General features: G+C 39.5%; 3 protein-coding genes across 7 annotated transcripts; 1 reads left to right on the top strand and 2 right to left on the bottom strand.

The window, feature by feature from the left end:
* LOC143152694 (uncharacterized) lies at positions 1-1532 on the bottom strand. Of its 2 annotated transcripts, XR_012993619.1 has the most exons (3): positions 927-1532; positions 453-828; positions 1-358 (listed from the first exon to the last, which is right to left on the bottom strand). XR_012993619.1 is itself a non-coding variant. In XM_076323076.1 (2 exons), the coding sequence occupies exons 1-2, from the start codon at positions 1215-1217 to the stop codon at positions 583-585; spliced, it is 537 nt and encodes a 178-aa protein (XP_076179191.1). In that variant the 5' UTR covers positions 1218-1532; the 3' UTR covers positions 1-582. The 2 variants fall into 2 exon arrangements, 1 of the variants encoding a protein (XP_076179191.1); XM_076323076.1 differs by having other exon boundaries at positions 1-828.
* On the bottom strand, positions 926-2632 carry LOC143152695 (uncharacterized). Its single transcript, XM_076323077.1, has 4 exons — positions 2495-2632; positions 1768-2054; positions 1393-1684; positions 926-1048 (listed from the first exon to the last, which is right to left on the bottom strand). Exons 1-3 carry the CDS (start codon positions 2499-2501, stop codon positions 1535-1537), a joined length of 444 nt encoding a protein of 147 aa, XP_076179192.1. The 5' UTR covers positions 2502-2632; the 3' UTR covers positions 926-1048; positions 1393-1534.
* A 253-nt stretch (positions 2633-2885) lies between these two features.
* Positions 2886-11174, top strand: LOC143152710 (uncharacterized). Of its 4 annotated transcripts, none has more exons than XM_076323105.1 (21): positions 2886-2940; positions 3214-3306; positions 4324-4444; positions 4520-4726; positions 4803-4998; positions 5075-5151; positions 5226-5415; positions 5494-5638; positions 6417-6617; positions 6696-6912; positions 6990-7121; positions 7221-7437; positions 7524-7897; positions 7987-8121; positions 8301-8388; positions 8463-8565; positions 8654-8957; positions 9046-9179; positions 9265-9462; positions 9543-9653; positions 9729-11174. In XM_076323105.1, exons 2-21 carry the CDS (start codon positions 3244-3246, stop codon positions 10149-10151), a joined length of 3636 nt encoding a protein of 1211 aa, XP_076179220.1. In that variant the 5' UTR covers positions 2886-2940; positions 3214-3243; the 3' UTR covers positions 10152-11174. The 4 variants fall into 4 exon arrangements, with proteins under 4 accessions (XP_076179220.1, XP_076179221.1, XP_076179219.1 ...); XM_076323106.1 differs by lacking the exon at positions 2886-2940 and adding an exon at positions 2947-3136 and having other exon boundaries at positions 8304-8388; XM_076323104.1 differs by lacking the exon at positions 2886-2940 and adding an exon at positions 2947-3136.
* Positions 11175-18433: the final 7259 nt, after the last annotated feature.

Raw genomic sequence — 18433 nt, 5'->3', positions numbered from 1 at the left:
TCGTCAGTCGCTGAACGCGTACAGGCGTATTCGCTTCGTCGATCGATGAATCGATGTTGATCGAATTGGTAATCCAGAAGCTGATGATTGTTCGTCTCGAGTTGCATCGAAATCGTCTGTTAACACGAGAAGCTCTCAAGTAGCGTAGCGCAAGATAGATAAATCAAGTAGCGGTTAATTCAAGTGTCGATCGTAACGCGCGTTCCAATTCAAGTATCAATCATGATAAACACTTTCTCGTGTACGCTACGAATTATCCTGGCGACGATACCGTCTTACTGTCCTTTCTCATTTCCTTTCTGCGGCTGTCCTCGTACGTCTGACATTCTTCACGTTCCGTTTCTTTTTCTTTTTCGTCCTGTCGTTATTGTTAGTGATAAAGGAGACCGGAGCGAGCGAAGCTATGCGAAGAGCGGCAAAGCTCGCGCCACTAAAGTAAGTTAAGTACATACCTACTAACGGATAAGACTGCGAGGCATGCTAAATCGTGATAGCTACATCATTACGAAGCTGCAACTCTCACTGGCGCCTCTCTATTTCTTGTTCCATAGGGCCAAGATGTAACCCTTACTTTTTCCGTCGTTACACTGATACAGCGGTCTTCATCCGCCAAATATTTTCAATCCTGACGCGCATCTCGACCGAGCGATACGTCAGCATTAATAACGGAAGTATCGTGAACGTCGATCTTGTACACGCTACCTGTTCCGATGTGGTCACGTGATGCAAACACGATACATTTAGTTTCTTCGTACGCTTCGGAAAGAAGCATCGATCGATCGAGACAACAATATCGAATCGGCTTCGATACGAGTTATTGTACCTAACCTATTTGTAAAAATGTCCGTCTCGGAGAAATTGGTTGGTCGTCGAGTAGAACGATTCCGATTGTCGATCGATGTTTAGGTAAGGAGAACATAACCTACTTGTGTCACATTTTTCGAGTCCTTGAAGAGCACAACCGTTTCCGTGTTGCAAAAGAAAAATGTTTTCATTCGACTGTCGTGTTCGCAGATGACGCGCGTCTCTTCGACGAGGTTTTCACAGCCTGAGAAATACAAGAGTGATAAAACGGTAAACAACGATACGGGAGCGGAAACAATTGATTTCCATCGCAAGAAACGTAACGCAGAAGTGTCTTTTAATTTGAATACGGTCGATCTTCGGATCTGTGTTTGTTGTAGTGGATGCGGATTCAACTGGCTACTCAAGGCCATTGAGAGGTTATCCCCACCATACCGTTTAACTGCTTTACCGCTCTCGTCTCTATGCGCAGTGACGTCATTCACAGTCGCGGAAATAGCATTTAACGACCGGTTTAATTTGTTTTCGTTGTAACGCTTCTTCGTTGCACTTACGAATTCTTAATAATGGCGATTAAAAACAACTTACTCGATATTGACTTGATGAAGCGACATGCATTTCTGCCGTGGGTGGACAAATACTCGCGAGCGGTGGTATATAAAGTATCGAGTGAATTCTATATTTTTGAGAAACGTTGAGAGCCCCTGGCTGTGTGTGTTTATGATGGGATTTAAAGAAGCATCTCTCTTATCTTCCTCCGACACGGCCACGGGTGAATCTCTTGGTTTTTCAGTTCTATCGGTCTTATTGGGCCTTTTTCTGCTCGGACGCCGGGGCGCCGGGACCCGCTACGGTATGAGACGGGACGCGCCGTCACTTCCTGCATACAAAACTGAAGCACCATTAACATTCTTCTGCGGTGCACGATCGGCCGCATTATCTTCTACCGATATAAGTACGTACACGTGCATACACATACAAAGGAACGCGTGTACTCGCATACCCGCGTGGCTCAGTCGATGCCCTAATCTGAATAATGCGATCGGCCTGCCATGAGTCTTCTCCGCTTCTCTTTTTCATCTTCGCATGGATCACGCGATGTCCATGGCAGACCGATGCCTGGATTTCGATGTGTTCAACGGTAGCGCTCAAATCATCGATGCGTCTACCAAAAAGAAACATCGATTCGTGCCTCTGCTGCCACGATCGACGATATCGGATCTTTCGATGTTTGTCGCTCTTAGACCTCGCTTCGGTATGAAATCGAAAATGAGAGAGTTTCGTGAAGGTACTTGTGGGATTCTGTCAATAGGACCGTACAGCAACGATACAACGATATTGATCTCTTTCTTCGTCCGTCTTAACCTTTGTACGTACTGCTCAATGTTCGTAACGATTTGAAATTTAGATTCGAGTATTATTTGAATATTATTATTGTGTCGATAGTATAATGCTGTCTTCCGAAACGTATGAATAGGCGTTCATTCTTCGAACATTATGTTCGAAAAATGAACGACGATGAGTAACACTACAATCTATTTAACATAATTATCCGTAAAAAAAAAAAACGAAACGCGTAACATGTATAATTTCTTTCTAGAAAATATTCATATTTATATTGATAATTTGCTTTTACGGTTGAAATACACGATTTTAAAAAATATCTTATTTTTATGATATTTTTACATACCCATCATGTTTGAGACAATGTTATTCACACACAATTTACATTTATGCCATATTTGATTTAGAACTTTTGCTAATATACAATTTTTCGATTAAATCGAAACTAACTTTCTACTATTACATATTACCTTGTATAACTACGTTGTTCTACGATCAATTAACTAGTGTATTCTATGCGATGACTTTAATTCGCTGATTCAAATCAATGAATTCAGTAATCGATGCATCTTTTGTCGTTTGTTTGTTTTGGTAACGCCATCTAACGAGCATGACGGGAATTTTAGAATCGTAGGTACTGCAGGAAGATGGTGATTCTTATCAATCCTGAGTCATGTTCTGTCTAGGGAATAATTTAATTGGTGGGTTGGCAACGCTGGTGGTGTCGCTGGTAAAGCGAATTCTGGGTAAAATAACGTGTGTCGTGTCGGCTGTCGCTGTAAAATTTCATCGGTGGGTTCATTAAAAAAACGATTATACGATAAAATCGGAGTGATAGAAATTTATTACGTAATTCTTTCGTATAGTTGGGTTCATTCGCATTCAAATAAAATATTTTCGTGTATCCGAACATCGTAAATTTCTTCTCTTTACTATTTAGCTCGTTAGTAACAGAGTGTCGTTTGCAGTCTTGTACCTGCGTGCTTGCGTGAGTGTAGCAAGACGATTCTGCATTACGCATCCCCTCCCATCCTAATACTATTGTTCGTTTTCCTGTGATTTTAGCTTTGCCGTGTCAATTAAGGCCGATCTACGATGATTGACCTCACGGTGAAGACTTTGGATTCACAAAACCATGCTTTTTCACTCGAAGACGACGTAAGTATTTTTTTTATACTTTTCGGACAACAAATTCTTATCTTGCATGTTTATGACTTCGACGATGTTATTTTCTGTATTATTCTCAGTAGCGTTTCGTCAATTGATATTACTATTTTTAATCGCAACACTCTCACTGTATATTTTAGAAACGGTTGATGCGCGTATACTCTTCGTATTGTTGGATAATTTACAATATTTAAACAAAATTATAATATTTATAGATTTTCAGCCTTTCCATTTTGGCATAACTTCATTATCTAGAAATAAGTAGATACACTTTCGTGTAATTAACTGAGTTGTAATAATTTATAACATTACAATGCTTTCTCCATATTACTTTTGTAATTCAATTAGTATTTAGATGATAGATTGCTGCTTAACTTGCCTCCTGATTTTTTGTCATGTACAGAGCAATATATATTAAATACGTAACTTATTGTTTCTAAGGAGAATCTGTATTATATGTCAGTGAACTATATATTAAGAATAATACAAATGTTATATATTTAATAATCCAAGTTTTTAGAGTAGTTATAGCAGTATAATATAATTATATTTAAATGACTAAACTGTTTGTATAAAATATTGGTAAAAACTATAATCCACTTATATATTGATTGCTCTGAAACTTCTTTTTTACAGGTACATTTGAAAATTTATACACTATAGTTTAATTTTAATACAAGTATTTTTATCAATTTTATTGCAATCGTATGAATCAATGAATATAACTTTTACAGCAAATTAATATTATTAAATACAAACAGTTTGAGTCTTAACGTATTGTGTAATAATGTAAATTAATAAGAAATAATATACACAGCAATATGGAACATAAGTAAGATTTTTTCAAATAACTATACATTCAGGATCATATAATACTCATTTGTTAATAACAAAGTATTTACATCTGGTAGATATAGTTAATAAAATTGTAAATTAATCATAACCAATTCGTCTGCAATATGTGAAGAAAATAATTTTACCATATATATTTTATATATCTTTTTAAAGCAAATTACAGTACGAGGCTTCAAAGAATATATAGCAGAGTCAGTGTCGGTATCAGCAGATTCACAAAGACTTATTTATTGCGGCAGAGTCCTTCAAGATGACAAAAAGTTAAATGATTATAGTAAGAAACTATGTTCATTTACAATTGTGTATGTAAGTTTAAAACTCTGTAATAAATTAATTATTTATAATTTAGATGTTAACGGAAAAGTTATACATTTGGTGCAACGTGCACCACCTCAACCTGGTCAGCGAGGGAATGATGGAGGTCAAAATCCTGGATTTCAGGGCTCGCAAAATTCACAACGAACGCAATATCGACTTACTCGAGCACAAATGCATGGCAATGCTATGTATTTGGGTACTACAATGGCCGTACCGGCTGAAATTGTAGAAGGGCATGGTACAGAAATTAACATTCTTGTGTGATATTTTTGAAAGTTCTTTTCTCTATATGTATTATTTATTGTATTCAATAGGGCTGCCAGTACCTCAATTGAGCAATATTTTGTCTAACAGTCGCTTAAATATGGCAAGACGAATGATTTACCGGGCAAATGAACTTATAGAAAGACTTGATAATCCTGGCTGTCCACTTAACCCCCCATTGTCAGAAAGTAACCAACCACCTTTAGCTCAGCAAGTGCAAGTTCAACAGGTAGAAACGGAACAATTGTGAGTATAAAAAATTAATTTAATTATTATAATATAGCATAGGACAGTAATTTGATACACTGCTTGGCTTTTTTAGTAATAACGAAGGTAGAACAATTGGTGTGCTTGCAGCTGCTTTGTCCGCAGCTGGAGTAAATAATGTCTTATTTAGGGGTGTGTATAGAAAAAAGTTGCTTAAAATAATAGAAAATATGCATCTTTATGTACGTTTATAAATTGTAAAACAGGAAATTTGGACGACGTCGCTCAAAGAGTACGACTAAGCAATGATAATGATAACAATGATACTGATGATAGTGATGATAGTGATGATAATCATGAAAATCAACCAGATGCACAACCGCAACAATCGCAATCTGAACAGCAGGGATCCACATCTAATAATTATGGACAATCCAATAGGCAATCCACGTCACAGTAACAATCTCTTTATGCATATCACAGGGTTTGTAATATAATGCAGTATTATATAATCCATGTATCTATTATTTTTAGAGTTCCACGACCACCACAGATGGCAGAATTATTGGCACTGTTATTGCATGCTCTTGATAGTTTACGTCCTTATATAGAACGTTATCGGGAACTTATGTTTGTGGACCGTGCATTATCTCGCGGAGAATGTACATGCTGTTCTTCAGTACGCAACATTATAAATTACTTTGTCTTTAAAACTATAGCGTTCCCACTTTAAGTGTGCATTCCTCGGAACTGAAGAGTTACATTTATCGAAAAGGGGCAACGTTCTTTGTGTTTTACCACTCGCCTCGAACGAAGAAAAAGATAGCAAGCGGAGGGCGAAAAGGCATTAAGAGTTGAAGCAGTCGGCAATATTCGTGTGAGACAATGATATTGTTGTTTAAATTCACATTTATCGTCAGCTAGAAAGAAATTTCATGACATTATCATAACTCAAATTCCACTGCTTTTTCTTTCTTAGCATTTCAATGCTTATGTACAAAACTAACATATCGCATTCTTGCTTTAAAAGTGACGACTTGTGAATCACGACTATAAAGTAGTTTACATTATTATTCACATATATACATACATGATAGATGTATTATTTTAAAAAATTTTATTAAGAACTTGTTTTTATAATTTATTAACAGGAATTGTAAAATATAATAAGTTATGAGTTTATTATATAAGTAAATATTATCCAAATTATTTCGTGTTTAATCTCATTGTATGTAAAAAAAAAAGAAAAAGTTTTGACTTTCCCTTAGTATTGTCTCATATGAATATTCGATCCCGAATCGTATTACACACATATGTGTGCTACTCGGTGATCGAACATCGTGATGCAAGGAAGGTTCCCCCTAATAATAGAGATAAAATTTTCATATTTAATGTAAAGTTCTTTGGCACACATAAGGTGGGAATCCTGTACTTGAAATAAAAATATTAATATCTAGGCAGGAGCTGATCCCGTGGAAGAAAGCCAGAGAATAGTGGATGGTGTAAGCGAAAGCCTGCACTACATAGCTCATGCTTGTCATGCATTAAGCGATATAATTGTTGATATGTCCCAGCCACCACCCAGAAATTTGCGATGTATACCACTTATTCTTCAACAATCAGCTATTTTACAACCCGGTATACCAATCCAGGTAGAGGTGAGAATAAGCGACTATAATATTAAAATTTTGTTCTTTATGCAGTGAAATTATTCTATAATAATGTTTTCCTGTTAGGCACACATTAGACTGCATGGTCGGAATGCGAATAACAATAATGGTGGTGAAGAGAATGGTGATGCAGTAAGTCCGCTTGCTGGACATTTAGAAATGGACGAAGCTACTACCGAAGAAGCTAATCAACAACAGGAACCTGAAGCTGGTGCTCAACAAACGGAGCAACAACAACAACAACAACAACAACAACAACAAGAACAGACCCAATCTCTGTTTGGTACGTGTAAATTTTATATTATTTGCGATTTAAATATTATAAAACATCTAAATAAGAAAATGATATTTTTTTTCCAGACACAGTCTTTAACTTGCCAAATGATGTACAAGTATTAATGGAGGTTAGTCCCGAAAATAATATGGATGCAGCATCAGGGAGTGAACAACCTCCAACTGGTGAAAATAATAACAACAATAATAATAACGGCGGTAAGTCCTTAATTAGAATTTCATTATTATGTTTCAAAACAATTTATCAATTGAAACGATTTTTATTTATGTACTGTTATTATTATGTTGTCCTTATAGGAAGAGCGGATGATACCACTTTTGGTCCATTTCCCTGGGGTTCAACTCCTCCCCCAGATTTTATACGAAACTTAATGCAGGCTGTTGCCGGTTACATGGTACAAGGTGGTATTACTTCTACAACAATTACAACTCAAAATCCTCCAACCACTGCAGGACAAGGAGGTGCATCTGGACTTGATGGAAATACAATCGCTGGACAAAGTACCCAAGCACGGTACGTTTATTCTAATGCACTTTCTTTCTGCATTATGATCATTTGTAATACTTTTAATCATTTCTAATTATTATATTTTATTGTAGAAGTAATGTTGGTACTCATCCTACTACAGCAACGCAAACTAGAAGTACATCGCGTCCGCAAGTATTTCATCAACAAGCACATCCTTTAGGTGCTGAAATGAGTATAGGCCACGGACTTGATTTCGATCCATTTCTTTCTTGTAATTCACATCATATTCGTCGATCGACAACAACAACGACGACGACGACGACGACAACGACAACGACAACAACAACAACAACAACAACAACTTCCAGTACTGTTACTTCTACATCGCAAGCTACATCACAAGCTACACCGCAAGCTACACCGCAAGCTACATCGCAAACTACATCGCAAGGAACACGTGCAAGTCAAACATCCACAACCGAAACTCAGTCCCAGCCACAAACAGGTATATAATTAAAATAAATATGAATTGTTATCTGGCCAACGCTGCTATGTATTCGTATATGATATGAAATAAAATAATTATGTTCTTAGCAACAACTTCAACTACGACTAGTAACACTAACTCTACAAATACCATGGCTTTAACAATGTCACAAGTAGATCCTCTTATAAATTCAGTGCGACGGGCAATCAGGGCTATGAGCGGTCGGCCACAAGACATTCTCGGTATCAATAACAGTAGAAAATACAGGCAATTCTCCTTTAACATGATTAATTTGTACCGTGTTATACCGAAACAGTGTTCTCATACTATTGTGTCACAGGAGGGTTATCTGTATTCATCAAATCATAACTTTTTGAGTATTCGAAGTTAATAGGAATATACACTATTTATTTTATCGTAGAAGATCGTCGTTTATTCGAAGAAGTTCGAAGTACAGTGCGATTGCTCGGAAATATTCCACATGTCAATTCGAGATTTACACTAGATAGGTGTGTTTATTATTCATGCAATATTTCTTTATTCAATAAGATACATAAATTTTCACGTTATTTCTTATTATTAGGAGTCCTACTCTTGCGGACTGTTTACGTCCCTTCACATCATTTTTTACGTCACAGAATTCAAGAAATGAAGAAAATTTTCTCGTGAATTTGACTGTAGTAGTGGTAAATAAAAAAATACTTTTATACAAAACGTTTATATAATCATATGTAATAGTAACGTAGAACAATTTTTATCTTTGAAAATATTTAGTTACAAAATATGACCGTACGGGATTTAATAAGATTACGATGCGGCCGGTGGCTACCAATTTCTCATCAAAGAAGGCCATTGCAAGAATTCTTTCAGTATTCTTTTCCAAATACTACAACGGAAACATTTCAAGATCAGGCTACAGAACGATTGTTATCATTACTGAGACCACATCTACAAAACCTGTTATCAGCAGAAGAAGACTTTAATGCTAGAAATGGTTCACGTATAGATATTTGTGCAACTGTAGAAGCTTTGCTCCGTCGTCATATAAAACACCTTCTGCAATTACTTGTCAATAATGGTTTGTAATTCTGCAAATTGTACGTGTGTTCAAATTTAAATCCAAAATTGTAAAGTATATACTATAAGTAAAATTTGCTTTTTTTAAGATGTTAGTAATACTACATTCGGTCGCGAAGCTTTTGATATTTTGGATAATCTGGGGAGACAATTATCTGCAGTACTTCGATATTCCATTCGTGGTGGACAACCAAGATTGGAAGCTATTGTATCACGTTTTGTGGTTAGTTATACTGATTGCATAACCTATTCAATGATGTATGTATCTTAAATTAGATACTTAAGTAATCGATTTATATGTTGAATAGATTGAAAGGTGTGAGGGCAGTCACCCTATACTACATCATTGGATGCAGGATATATTAATTCCTCTTTATCGTAACGTAGAGCAACCGCCGGATTCAGAAATTATTCCGCTTTTAATATACGAGGATGTACCATCTCAAACATCAACGGTGTCTTCGGCTCCAGCGAATCAACCTTCGCAAACACAATCCGAAGTGGAGGTTCGTTACATATGTATATTTTTTATAAAAATTTAAAATACAAATGGAACAACAAATTTAACAACTCGGTATTGTTACAGCCTATGGAAACTGAAACTGTAGAAGAGAGAACAAATTCTGAAACAACTTTGGGAGATGATACGGAAGAAAGTCCAAAGACATATCGAGGTCATGAAGCAGCAATACCTGTGGTAAATCTATGTTCACACGTAGAAATTAATATTATGGGAAAAAAAAACAAGAATATAAAAAATGGTTTGTTTTAGAATTGGGTACAAATAATTGCTCGGGATGCCGTGAAGCAACATCATCACTTACAAAACCAGGGAATGACAAATGGTGGTGTTGCGACATTTAGCGATGCCTACTTAGATACACTGCCCACAAAACGGCGTAAACTTATTGAACAACAGAAACCACGGTTATTAGTCAGTCCTACTCCTAATCGTACAGCAATAGCAGCCTCCATAGAACGTTTAGTTCGAGAAGGTGTAACACGAGCCGGTGTTGAGGAAGTTGATGGTGCTGCGGTTGCCGTAGCCGTAGAGCCTGGTGTTAGGCGTGCGTTTGGTCAAGCAATCAGAGACTGCTTGAATCCACATAGATACGGAACACCCGATTTTCCAGATCCTTTACGTTTTCCTAATGCAACTAAATATTTTGCGGATCAAGATAGACCACCAAAATAATAACTATAAGAAGGAAACAATTTATAATGGCTTAGAGTATTTATAAAAGAGACACGAGGTAGTGCAAAAAAGTGGGATATTACAGCGACCAAGGAATATACAAGATATATTCACAACTTGTAACCACATATATTATTAATAATTATAACCGTATACGTCAGTTTAATGCATTACAATGAGTTTTTTAAATTCAAAATATCTTCAAACAATTTCACAGTGAAATATTACGTAAACTGTTATTTTGTTTAATCGATATAGCCCGTAGCTTATGAAGTACATCTGATTTTTCAATATATAAATATGTTAAATAATTAATACTGTACTTTTATGTTATTAAAAATTGCAGTATATCGGCTATCCTTGCTCTCACCCGTTGTACTCTAAGCATAAATTGACCCGAACAAAACACTACATTAACACACTTCTTTCATATTAAAACGTGTTTTCTGTAGAATTATTGTTATGCAAATGAAGTGTATTATTCTTAATCAAACGACACATGTGTAGGTATCATACAAACGGTGATGCGTATTAATGATTACTATATCTCTGACCTATACATATTGTACGCTATTTAAGTGTCGTCGATATTAAAATGATCTTTTTAATATTGATTCTATTCGTTTAATACCGATGACACTATTAATTAATATCAAGTGTAACAATTTATAGTCCAATATCTAATTTAAAAAAAAGTATAAGGAGTCATTGACGGTATTTAAAAACGATTATTAGCTGCAATTTAATACATCCCATTGTAATCGAATTATCTAAGACGATAGTTTGTCACATAAGCTTTGTTGAATAATGCGTTATAAACTTTATCCAAATAATACGTCTTTGTAATTTATGTAGATAATTAATTTCAATTGCACATGTCACGAAATAATTAAAAAGGGAACTTTTTATACGAATCATAGTACACGCGAAATAATTTTAATCATCTTATCAATTTTCAATGACATTCTCATTCAATTTTGACATGAAACATGATCAAATAGCCTAATACAAAAATGAAGCTGATATGAAATTGCGTTCTCATTAATATCACTACCGAATATAAATATTTGATAGATCGTATATAATGTTAATAAAGTAACTGGAGTAATTTTATGTAATCATGATTTTAACTCGAAGAAACCATAACAATTATTGTATTTTACCAAATAGTGTCGCACTCGCAAAAATAGTAAACAAATAAGCAACTACTAACAGTTGATGTTCAACATTAACTCTTACTTATCCAGAATAAATCCTTTCTTAGTTGATGATTTCATACATAGGTGACGTAATAAAGTCAATTCATGAAATGATTTAAAGCATTCCTAAATCTCGTATTACATATTTATACAGACGATTTCTTTTACTTTTCCCTTTAAATCTTTTCTTTTGTGTAGGTAGACAAAAATTTATTTAAAAAAAATTAAAAGTTATTTAACAATTGGTTTCTTCCTAGTATTATTGAATACAGTTATAAATTATATATGCAAGATCCCATTTTATTCAATCTATGCGAATATCGTCGCAATTATTAGTAACTTAAAAAATATCTTAAATAAACATTAAAGGATTTCAAATAGGACGTTATGTAGGGAGTATGGTACTTTTTTTATAGGTGAAGACGGTTAGTTGTACGAAGATCGTCGTTATTTCCTTAAATGGATTCGTGTATTCAATTTACACAGTATCTATTGTAACTTCAGAAGAGAGAAAAACAATGACCTACATTAACCGAGACTGTTCAGTGTCATTTTGCAAATTCGTACAATATTTCTAAACAAGTACACACGTTTTTGAAACCACGTAAGTTTTGTATTTAGACTCAAAACTATCTCTTCGAAATGCCAAGCTTAAAACTAACCTATTATATACGAACTGCATAAATTACATATATTAGAGGTATATTTGATGTGTTGAAGTATATGCATACTTATAAGTGGAGATATTGTCAACTGCTCAAAGTGTACTCAAGTCGTATGTTAATCCTATACTCTTGTAAACCGAACTGTGCAAAAATATTTCTCATTATGTTGTTACAGTCATATCCAATCGATCACTTGTATTTTATCAAATTTCGTTACCTAAGATTAGACTTGTGTCGCCATGGGTTTTTATCCCTCTAAATTGTATTTAATTTACAAGTTTAATACATTTCTTCTATCCAATATTCTCGAAAATATTTGTACCTCTGTCGAATATATTGCCCCAATTACAATTGAGATCTGTATTGGTATACATTCCCTGTGTGTGGAAAGTAATGAAAAATAACCGATAACGAATTATAAAAATTACATCGATTTTTAATCAATTTCTTCTGTACCGTTTGAAACTTTAATGGAACACCGATTACATAAAAATAGCATCATTGAAATTCCTAAAAATGGTTCTTTTCTCACAGACGATATACATATATCTTATTCGTGATTTTCTTACAGCTGGTCATTTACTTTGAGTCACCATAAATTCACATCGTCATTTCTCTCCTTTTGCAACTGTCGCCATCTGTAGATTTCGTTGAGATTCTTTCACGTCGTTTCGTAGTCCCCGCTTTATATCCTCGTTTACCGTACACATGTTTCCACGCCACTTTCGCGCGTTCTCGTTTCGTTGAATATTTACGACACGATTAGTCAGTGACTTCGCAATTTACGAGGTAGCTATGAACGCGCGAACTTTTATTTGGCCGTGCACATCGAAACGTCGACGTACTTTTCTGCTTAGTGTAAAAAGAATGAAAAAAGTATCGCAACGCGTCGATTGGCTGAAACGCACTCGAGAGAACACTACTCGCCGAGCGATAAACGACCGGCGACACTCGTTTCATGGAAACGGACTTTGAAGTGTCCATTGTAATGCTATCTCGGTAGGTCGGGAAACACACGAAACGCTAGATAGTCCTTTCTAACCGGTGAAATGAGTTTAATCATTCGCGTTACACGCTTCGAAGCATTTCTCTTGCGTTTCCCTATGTATACTTTTATAAAATTCAACACTGACTTCGAGTCTGATTACCCATCAACGTGTGTACACGACAAATATCGAGTAACAGTGTTGCGTTACATCCAGAGTGTAAAGTATTTGAGTGGGATTTATGTAAAACACTGTAAAAGCGTTTTTTAAATAAAAATATTCCGTAAACACGATTGCACGTACAACGCAATTGACAGTATCGACGGATTAATTATCATGCGTTTCATAATTCGAAGACGTCGAATCAGCCAGCGCCACAGTTGAACGTTCAAGTATTATTTTCGACTCTACCGGGGAATTAAGAGGCTTTATCGACGGAACAACACATTAGATTGTTTGGCGATGTTGATCGTTTATCCGCGTTATCGGTGTGTAGGCATTCGATGGTAAGATCTGATAAATTAGTTATCGCGTAGGTATCGAGTAAACGTAGATAAAGAAGTTGACGCTTCTTCGACGAGTTATGAAATCGAAGCGAGCATCTGGAATCGCACAAGAGCGACAGACACATTTTTTTCTTCCAAAAGTCTTCTAAGATCCAGAAACGCGTCTACTAAGTATACGAGTGTTCTTTCGAGAACATTCACATGGGAACACAAGTAATCCCCATTGCTTATGGATGCATGAAAAAAACCGTTCGTGACAAAGTTAAATAATTGTTCGAAGGTGTAAATAGTTATAGGAAAACAATTTTTCTCAAGGTCACTTCTTCAGAGAAAAACTATGCTTGTAAACATTTTTTTTTTTTTTTTTTTTCAAACAAAATCGAAATTTTATTAACAAATAAATTTTGAACAGAATCGAGTAAACGAATTACTTAAACGAATTGAGATATTCAACGATATTGTTCGATTCTTTTCGTTATAAGAGCAAACAATTTTTTTGACGTTTCAACCGAAGAAAGCTGACCGAAAAAAAAATAAGTAATACAAAAATCACTTTTAAAAAGATGTAGCGATACAAGCGATCTTTGTTGTGTGTTATTTTTCACCATAAACCGTGTTAAATTTACTTGGAGCAATTTTCTTGGTTCTCCAATAGATTTCGACGTAGCATTCGGAGGTGAAACTTTGAAGGGTAATTTTACCTCTAAAGCGAGTAGGCGTCCCCTTTTCGATCGTTTCACAAATCTGCAAAGTTTCGTCAAAAATGGATCGTGGAAGGAAGGGTGAGGACACTTGGCGGTTTTCTTGTTAGTTACGGTCGAAAATCTTCGGTTCTCCTTCGATTTGTCCCGCGTTTTCTTCGAACCAGTGTCGATCGCACGGTGTACGGAAATATTACGAATACCTCGTTATAAGTGTCCGCAACGGAGGACGTAAAACGAGTAACCAAGTGTTTCTCGTTCGCGTAACTTTCTCCGTCGACCGATTCGATTTATTCATTGGTCAGACTATAAGCTCGTTCGTCGCCTGATAAGATTGAGCTCGCGAGCAACGGCGCAGCGGAGGAGGAACGAATTAAAAACGGTCTCGCAAAAACGAGAAGAAGAAAAAAAAGAAAAGAAAGAAAGGAGGGTGGATGATTTAATGGCAAGGGTAGGCGGGAGATTCGCGCCAACCCTTCTTGTATTTAGAAAAAAAAAGAGAAAAAGAAAAAGAAGAGAGGAAGGAAGAAAGCAAAACGGATTTCCCTTCCTCTACCGGTTGCCACTCGCTAATAGGCGCTCGTTAATATTGCGAGTGCCACTCTTGAATATCGAGGAGAGGTTTCTACCTTCTCTCCCTTTTTTCAGCGTTTCGCCGTTCTCCCTCCACTCTCGGTCTCTCCTCTGCCCCGGTCCCCCTCCGTGCCGGGTCCCCTCCCACCCTCCCCCCTCCGTCCGTCCCCCCGACCCTCGTCGTCGCTCTCCCATCGCGTCGTGTTCTCTCGCTCCGTCCCGTAGGGCGTATCTCTTTTTCTCCCGCCGCAACGCGAACGTTCGCCGGATTAAGGTATAATGAAATTACGAGGGTCACGTCATTTTATAAAACGATCGTTAAGCGTCGAGAGTGTTCGCTTGCCGTGGCTCTCGTCGAAATGACACCGCATTGAAAACGATCGATCGAAATCTCTGGGCGAAAGAGCTCGCCGCGGCACGGCTCGCCGGCGAAGGGGACCGAATTTCCGTACGGAGAAAAAAGCGGTAGGGACGAGCGGACCCCCGAGCGGTGACGTAGGAGTGGGGAGGAGGTACGGTCTGGTAAAGAGAGAAGGCGAAGTGCAGTTTTATGTACAACACCGGCGCGCTAATAAATCGGCGGCTTCGTTGTAAAATCGATTATTAATTTAATCCGAACGTTTTGACGGAATATATATTGGAATTCCCCGAAAATCTCGGCATCTCCCTTGTCCCCTTCCCGGCTCCGTTCCCGAAAACGATGCGCATTGACATAGGTTGTTACGAACGCCCCGTCATAAGCACACACGGAATTTTATGGATATGCGCGCCTGTTAACATTCCATGTGCCAAAATTCATTATAATTTATTGATACGTCAAATATATATCCGGCCGTCGTCGACGCGTTCGTCGCTCTTCGAAATAATGACGTGCGCGTCCTCCCCGCCCCTCCCCACTCCTCCCCGCCCCCCGAGCAACCACCCACCCACCCAACCGCCCGCCCATCGACTGTTGCAGTTTTTCCTAGCCGTTTTATTTCCGATAATACGCCCTCGCACGCGTATCGCGGCGCGCGGTCGATTTTTCGCGATTCCGTCAATAAGCTCAGGGGTCGCCGAAACGGGCCGTCCGCGCGTCGTCGCGTTCGTAAATACACACTCGTAACGACATAATTGGCCGTGTCGGCGTATTCGTTAGGTCCCGGCGCCGACGCGTCGCGATCGTCCTCGGGCTTTATTAATATTGTTTTTTGACATCATCGGGAACGTGAACCGTCTGAACCATCCCCGGCAACGCGGAATGCGAGCTCGTTGCCTCGAATCGCGCGATGGGTCTATAATCGGCGAATAGCCGAGATCGATTCGAATAACTTAACGAAACGGAGCACGAGTAATTTCATTTGCGAGTAACTGGATTCTCTCTTTCCTCTGTCTTCGGTCCCTCCGCGCCCCCCTCCACCGCTACGCCCGTCGTTCCCCTTTCCGGCTCGCTCATTGAAGCTTTCCACTCGAGAAAAATGACAGGTGTGTAACGTCTCTTCGCGACGCAATAAGGACGTCGACGACGCGCGGATACTTCGCTCTCAATGAGAAAGAGAGAGAGAGAGAGAGAGAGAGAGAGAGAGAGAGAGAGAGAGAGAGAGAGAGAGAGAGAGAGAGAGAGAGAGAGAGAGAGAGAGAGAAGAAAAGAGGGAAAGGGGGTGGGGCGGGGGAGTGAGAAAGAAAGCGAGCGGACCGTATACATCGTAGAAAGGAACGAACGGTCTAGAACTATACAGTCCGGAGCGGTGCACATCCGATTCGACAAAACTTCTTCACGGCGGGATAACACCTTCGTCGCACTTGTCAACGAAACGGTTGGGCTACCAGGAACGATATCGTCGAATGGACCCGCGGCTGGTCGTTGTCGCGGCTAGGAACAAGAGGATTTTTCGGAGCTGGGAGCGAACGGCGTTGGTATTAATTGGCTGGACCAGTCCGTGTGGAGTGGCCCAGACGACGCGAACGGCACACCACCACCACCACCAGCGTCGGGAACTATCGCCGTCACTACCACCGGCAACGCCATTCTCCGCATTCGAACGTTTTTCGTGGTCCGTGCCACGGAAATGTTCGTTCATTTGGTGACCGTAGTGCCTCCTCTTTCTTCTTTCTTCCGCGACCCCCGGGGTCGTACCCTCTTCCTTCTTCGGCCCCTGCCGCGGCTCTGAAACTCGAGGAGACCGGCGGGAGTATAGGCCGCTCGGTGTAGCCGTGTCTGTACACACGTATACCGGCGCGTAGAAAGGCATAATAAAGGTCGGGGAGCAGTCCGCGCGGACTTCACGGCTGGCTGTCAACGGCGCTCCGTACGAAAGCCAGTTGGTCGGAGTTACCGCGGTCTTCCGGCAGGATTGGCCTTTTTCGTTCTCGATTACGCCTCTTTATTCGCCCACTGGGCGTCGCCTCGGATTTTTCCGCGCGCAGGTTGGCTGCCGCCGCGTGTTCGCGTCTCTTATAGGTCGTCGCGTCGCTTTTTCCACGGCGAGCGTGCAGAGAGTCCGCGCGGACCGGCTGAGGCCGAGGTTAAGACGCCTTGGCAATCAAGTAGAACCTCGGGCAAGCAGGGGCGGTTATGGGTGGTTATCGGAAGGGGGTGCACCGGCCTCGGTATAGAGAAAGAGAGGATGTACGAAGGCGGCCATATTTAGAGAAGGAAATCAGTGAAGAGCATTTCGCGCCGTGTACCGTGTCGACCGTCTGTCCTCGTCTTGCACTCGATACGCTCATCCCCCTTCCTCGTTTCGTCTTCGTCCGACCGTCGGTGTCTCTCGTTCCTTCTCGCGTCGCGTCTACATACCGCTGTGTCCGCGCCCGTTGAATTTTGACGGATGAAAAGTAACCGAGGTCGTCGGAAGCGCCCGAGGTTTCTTCTCGCCGATGGGGAATTATGGTTTTGCGGCGGCGAAGGCGTCTCGACGATCATCGGCACGCTAAAAGACGAATCGGAACGTTGCGTTCCACACCGTCGTAGACCTCTCTGAGAGAGTTCTCTTTCTCTCTCGCTCTCCCGTTCGTGCGTCCTTTTAGCACGCGCGTTATCCCGTGGTACTTTACGCACTCCAAAGAACTCTTCGACTTCGTATCTTTCGTCTCGGCGATCAGTTTTTACGCGTGGAAAGGGGGTGGGGAGAGCAGGGAGGAGGAACCGTTCGCGGTGTTTGTCATTAACCGGCTTATAGAGCCGCGACGCAGCCTCGGAACTTTACAGCTCCGTCGTCGTAAATAGATAGGCCGCATCGGAAAACTATTGTCGGGTATTTGATTTGACGGTGAGACAGAAGCGTGCTTCATGACTTTCCATGGACTATACACGCTGGTTTTCTGTAACGTTCCGCTGAGCGTGTGTACACTTTACCGTCGCGTGTTCACAAACCTTCAGAGAACCACCCTCTTTGCCAGCCGCAGTCAGTCCCCACGGGCACGTACGTATACCGTGCACACGAGACTGCCGTCACTGAGCGCGCGCGCGTATATTCGTTGCGAATACCCAATGGCGTAGAAAAGATTGGGCACGACGTTTCGTCAAATTTAAACCCAGCGCCGTTAGGGTCGGGTTTACCGAGGCTTGCTCGATTAAACGGCGACTTAATTCGAACTTGCGAATACTTCGTTCAACGGGAAATCGCGAAACTGCCAACGTTTAACGGCAGAACAAATTTTTTGCTCTTAA

Source organism: Ptiloglossa arizonensis, chromosome 11, assembly GCF_051014685.1.
Source record: "Ptiloglossa arizonensis isolate GNS036 chromosome 11, iyPtiAriz1_principal, whole genome shotgun sequence".
Lineage (NCBI taxonomy): Eukaryota > Metazoa > Arthropoda > Insecta > Hymenoptera > Colletidae > Ptiloglossa > Ptiloglossa arizonensis.
Note: the sequence above shows the minus strand (reverse complement) of the source record. Positions and strands in the feature narration are given on the sequence as shown.

Bases quoted from the DNA above. Each gene is read 5' to 3' on its own strand.
- LOC143152694 (XM_076323076.1), bottom strand. From the start codon at position 1,217: ATGGCCTTGAGTAGCCAGTTGAATCCGCATCCACTACAACAAACACAG. The intron at 829-926 runs GTAGGTTATGTT...TTTTACAAATAG, and splicing joins ACTCGAAAAATGTGACACAA to GTTAGGTACAATAACTCGTA.
- LOC143152695 (XM_076323077.1), bottom strand. The intron at 1,685-1,767 runs GTACGTACTTAT...TTTTGTATGCAG, and splicing joins CTTTGTATGTGTATGCACGT to GAAGTGACGGCGCGTCCCGT.
- LOC143152710 (XM_076323105.1), top strand. From the start codon at position 3,244: ATGATTGACCTCACGGTGAAGACTTTGGATTCACAAAACCATGCTTTT. The intron at 6,913-6,989 runs GTACGTGTAAAT...TTTTTTTTCCAG, and splicing joins ACAGACCCAATCTCTGTTTG to ACACAGTCTTTAACTTGCCA. The intron at 9,463-9,542 runs GTTCGTTACATA...GTATTGTTACAG, and splicing joins AAACACAATCCGAAGTGGAG to CCTATGGAAACTGAAACTGT.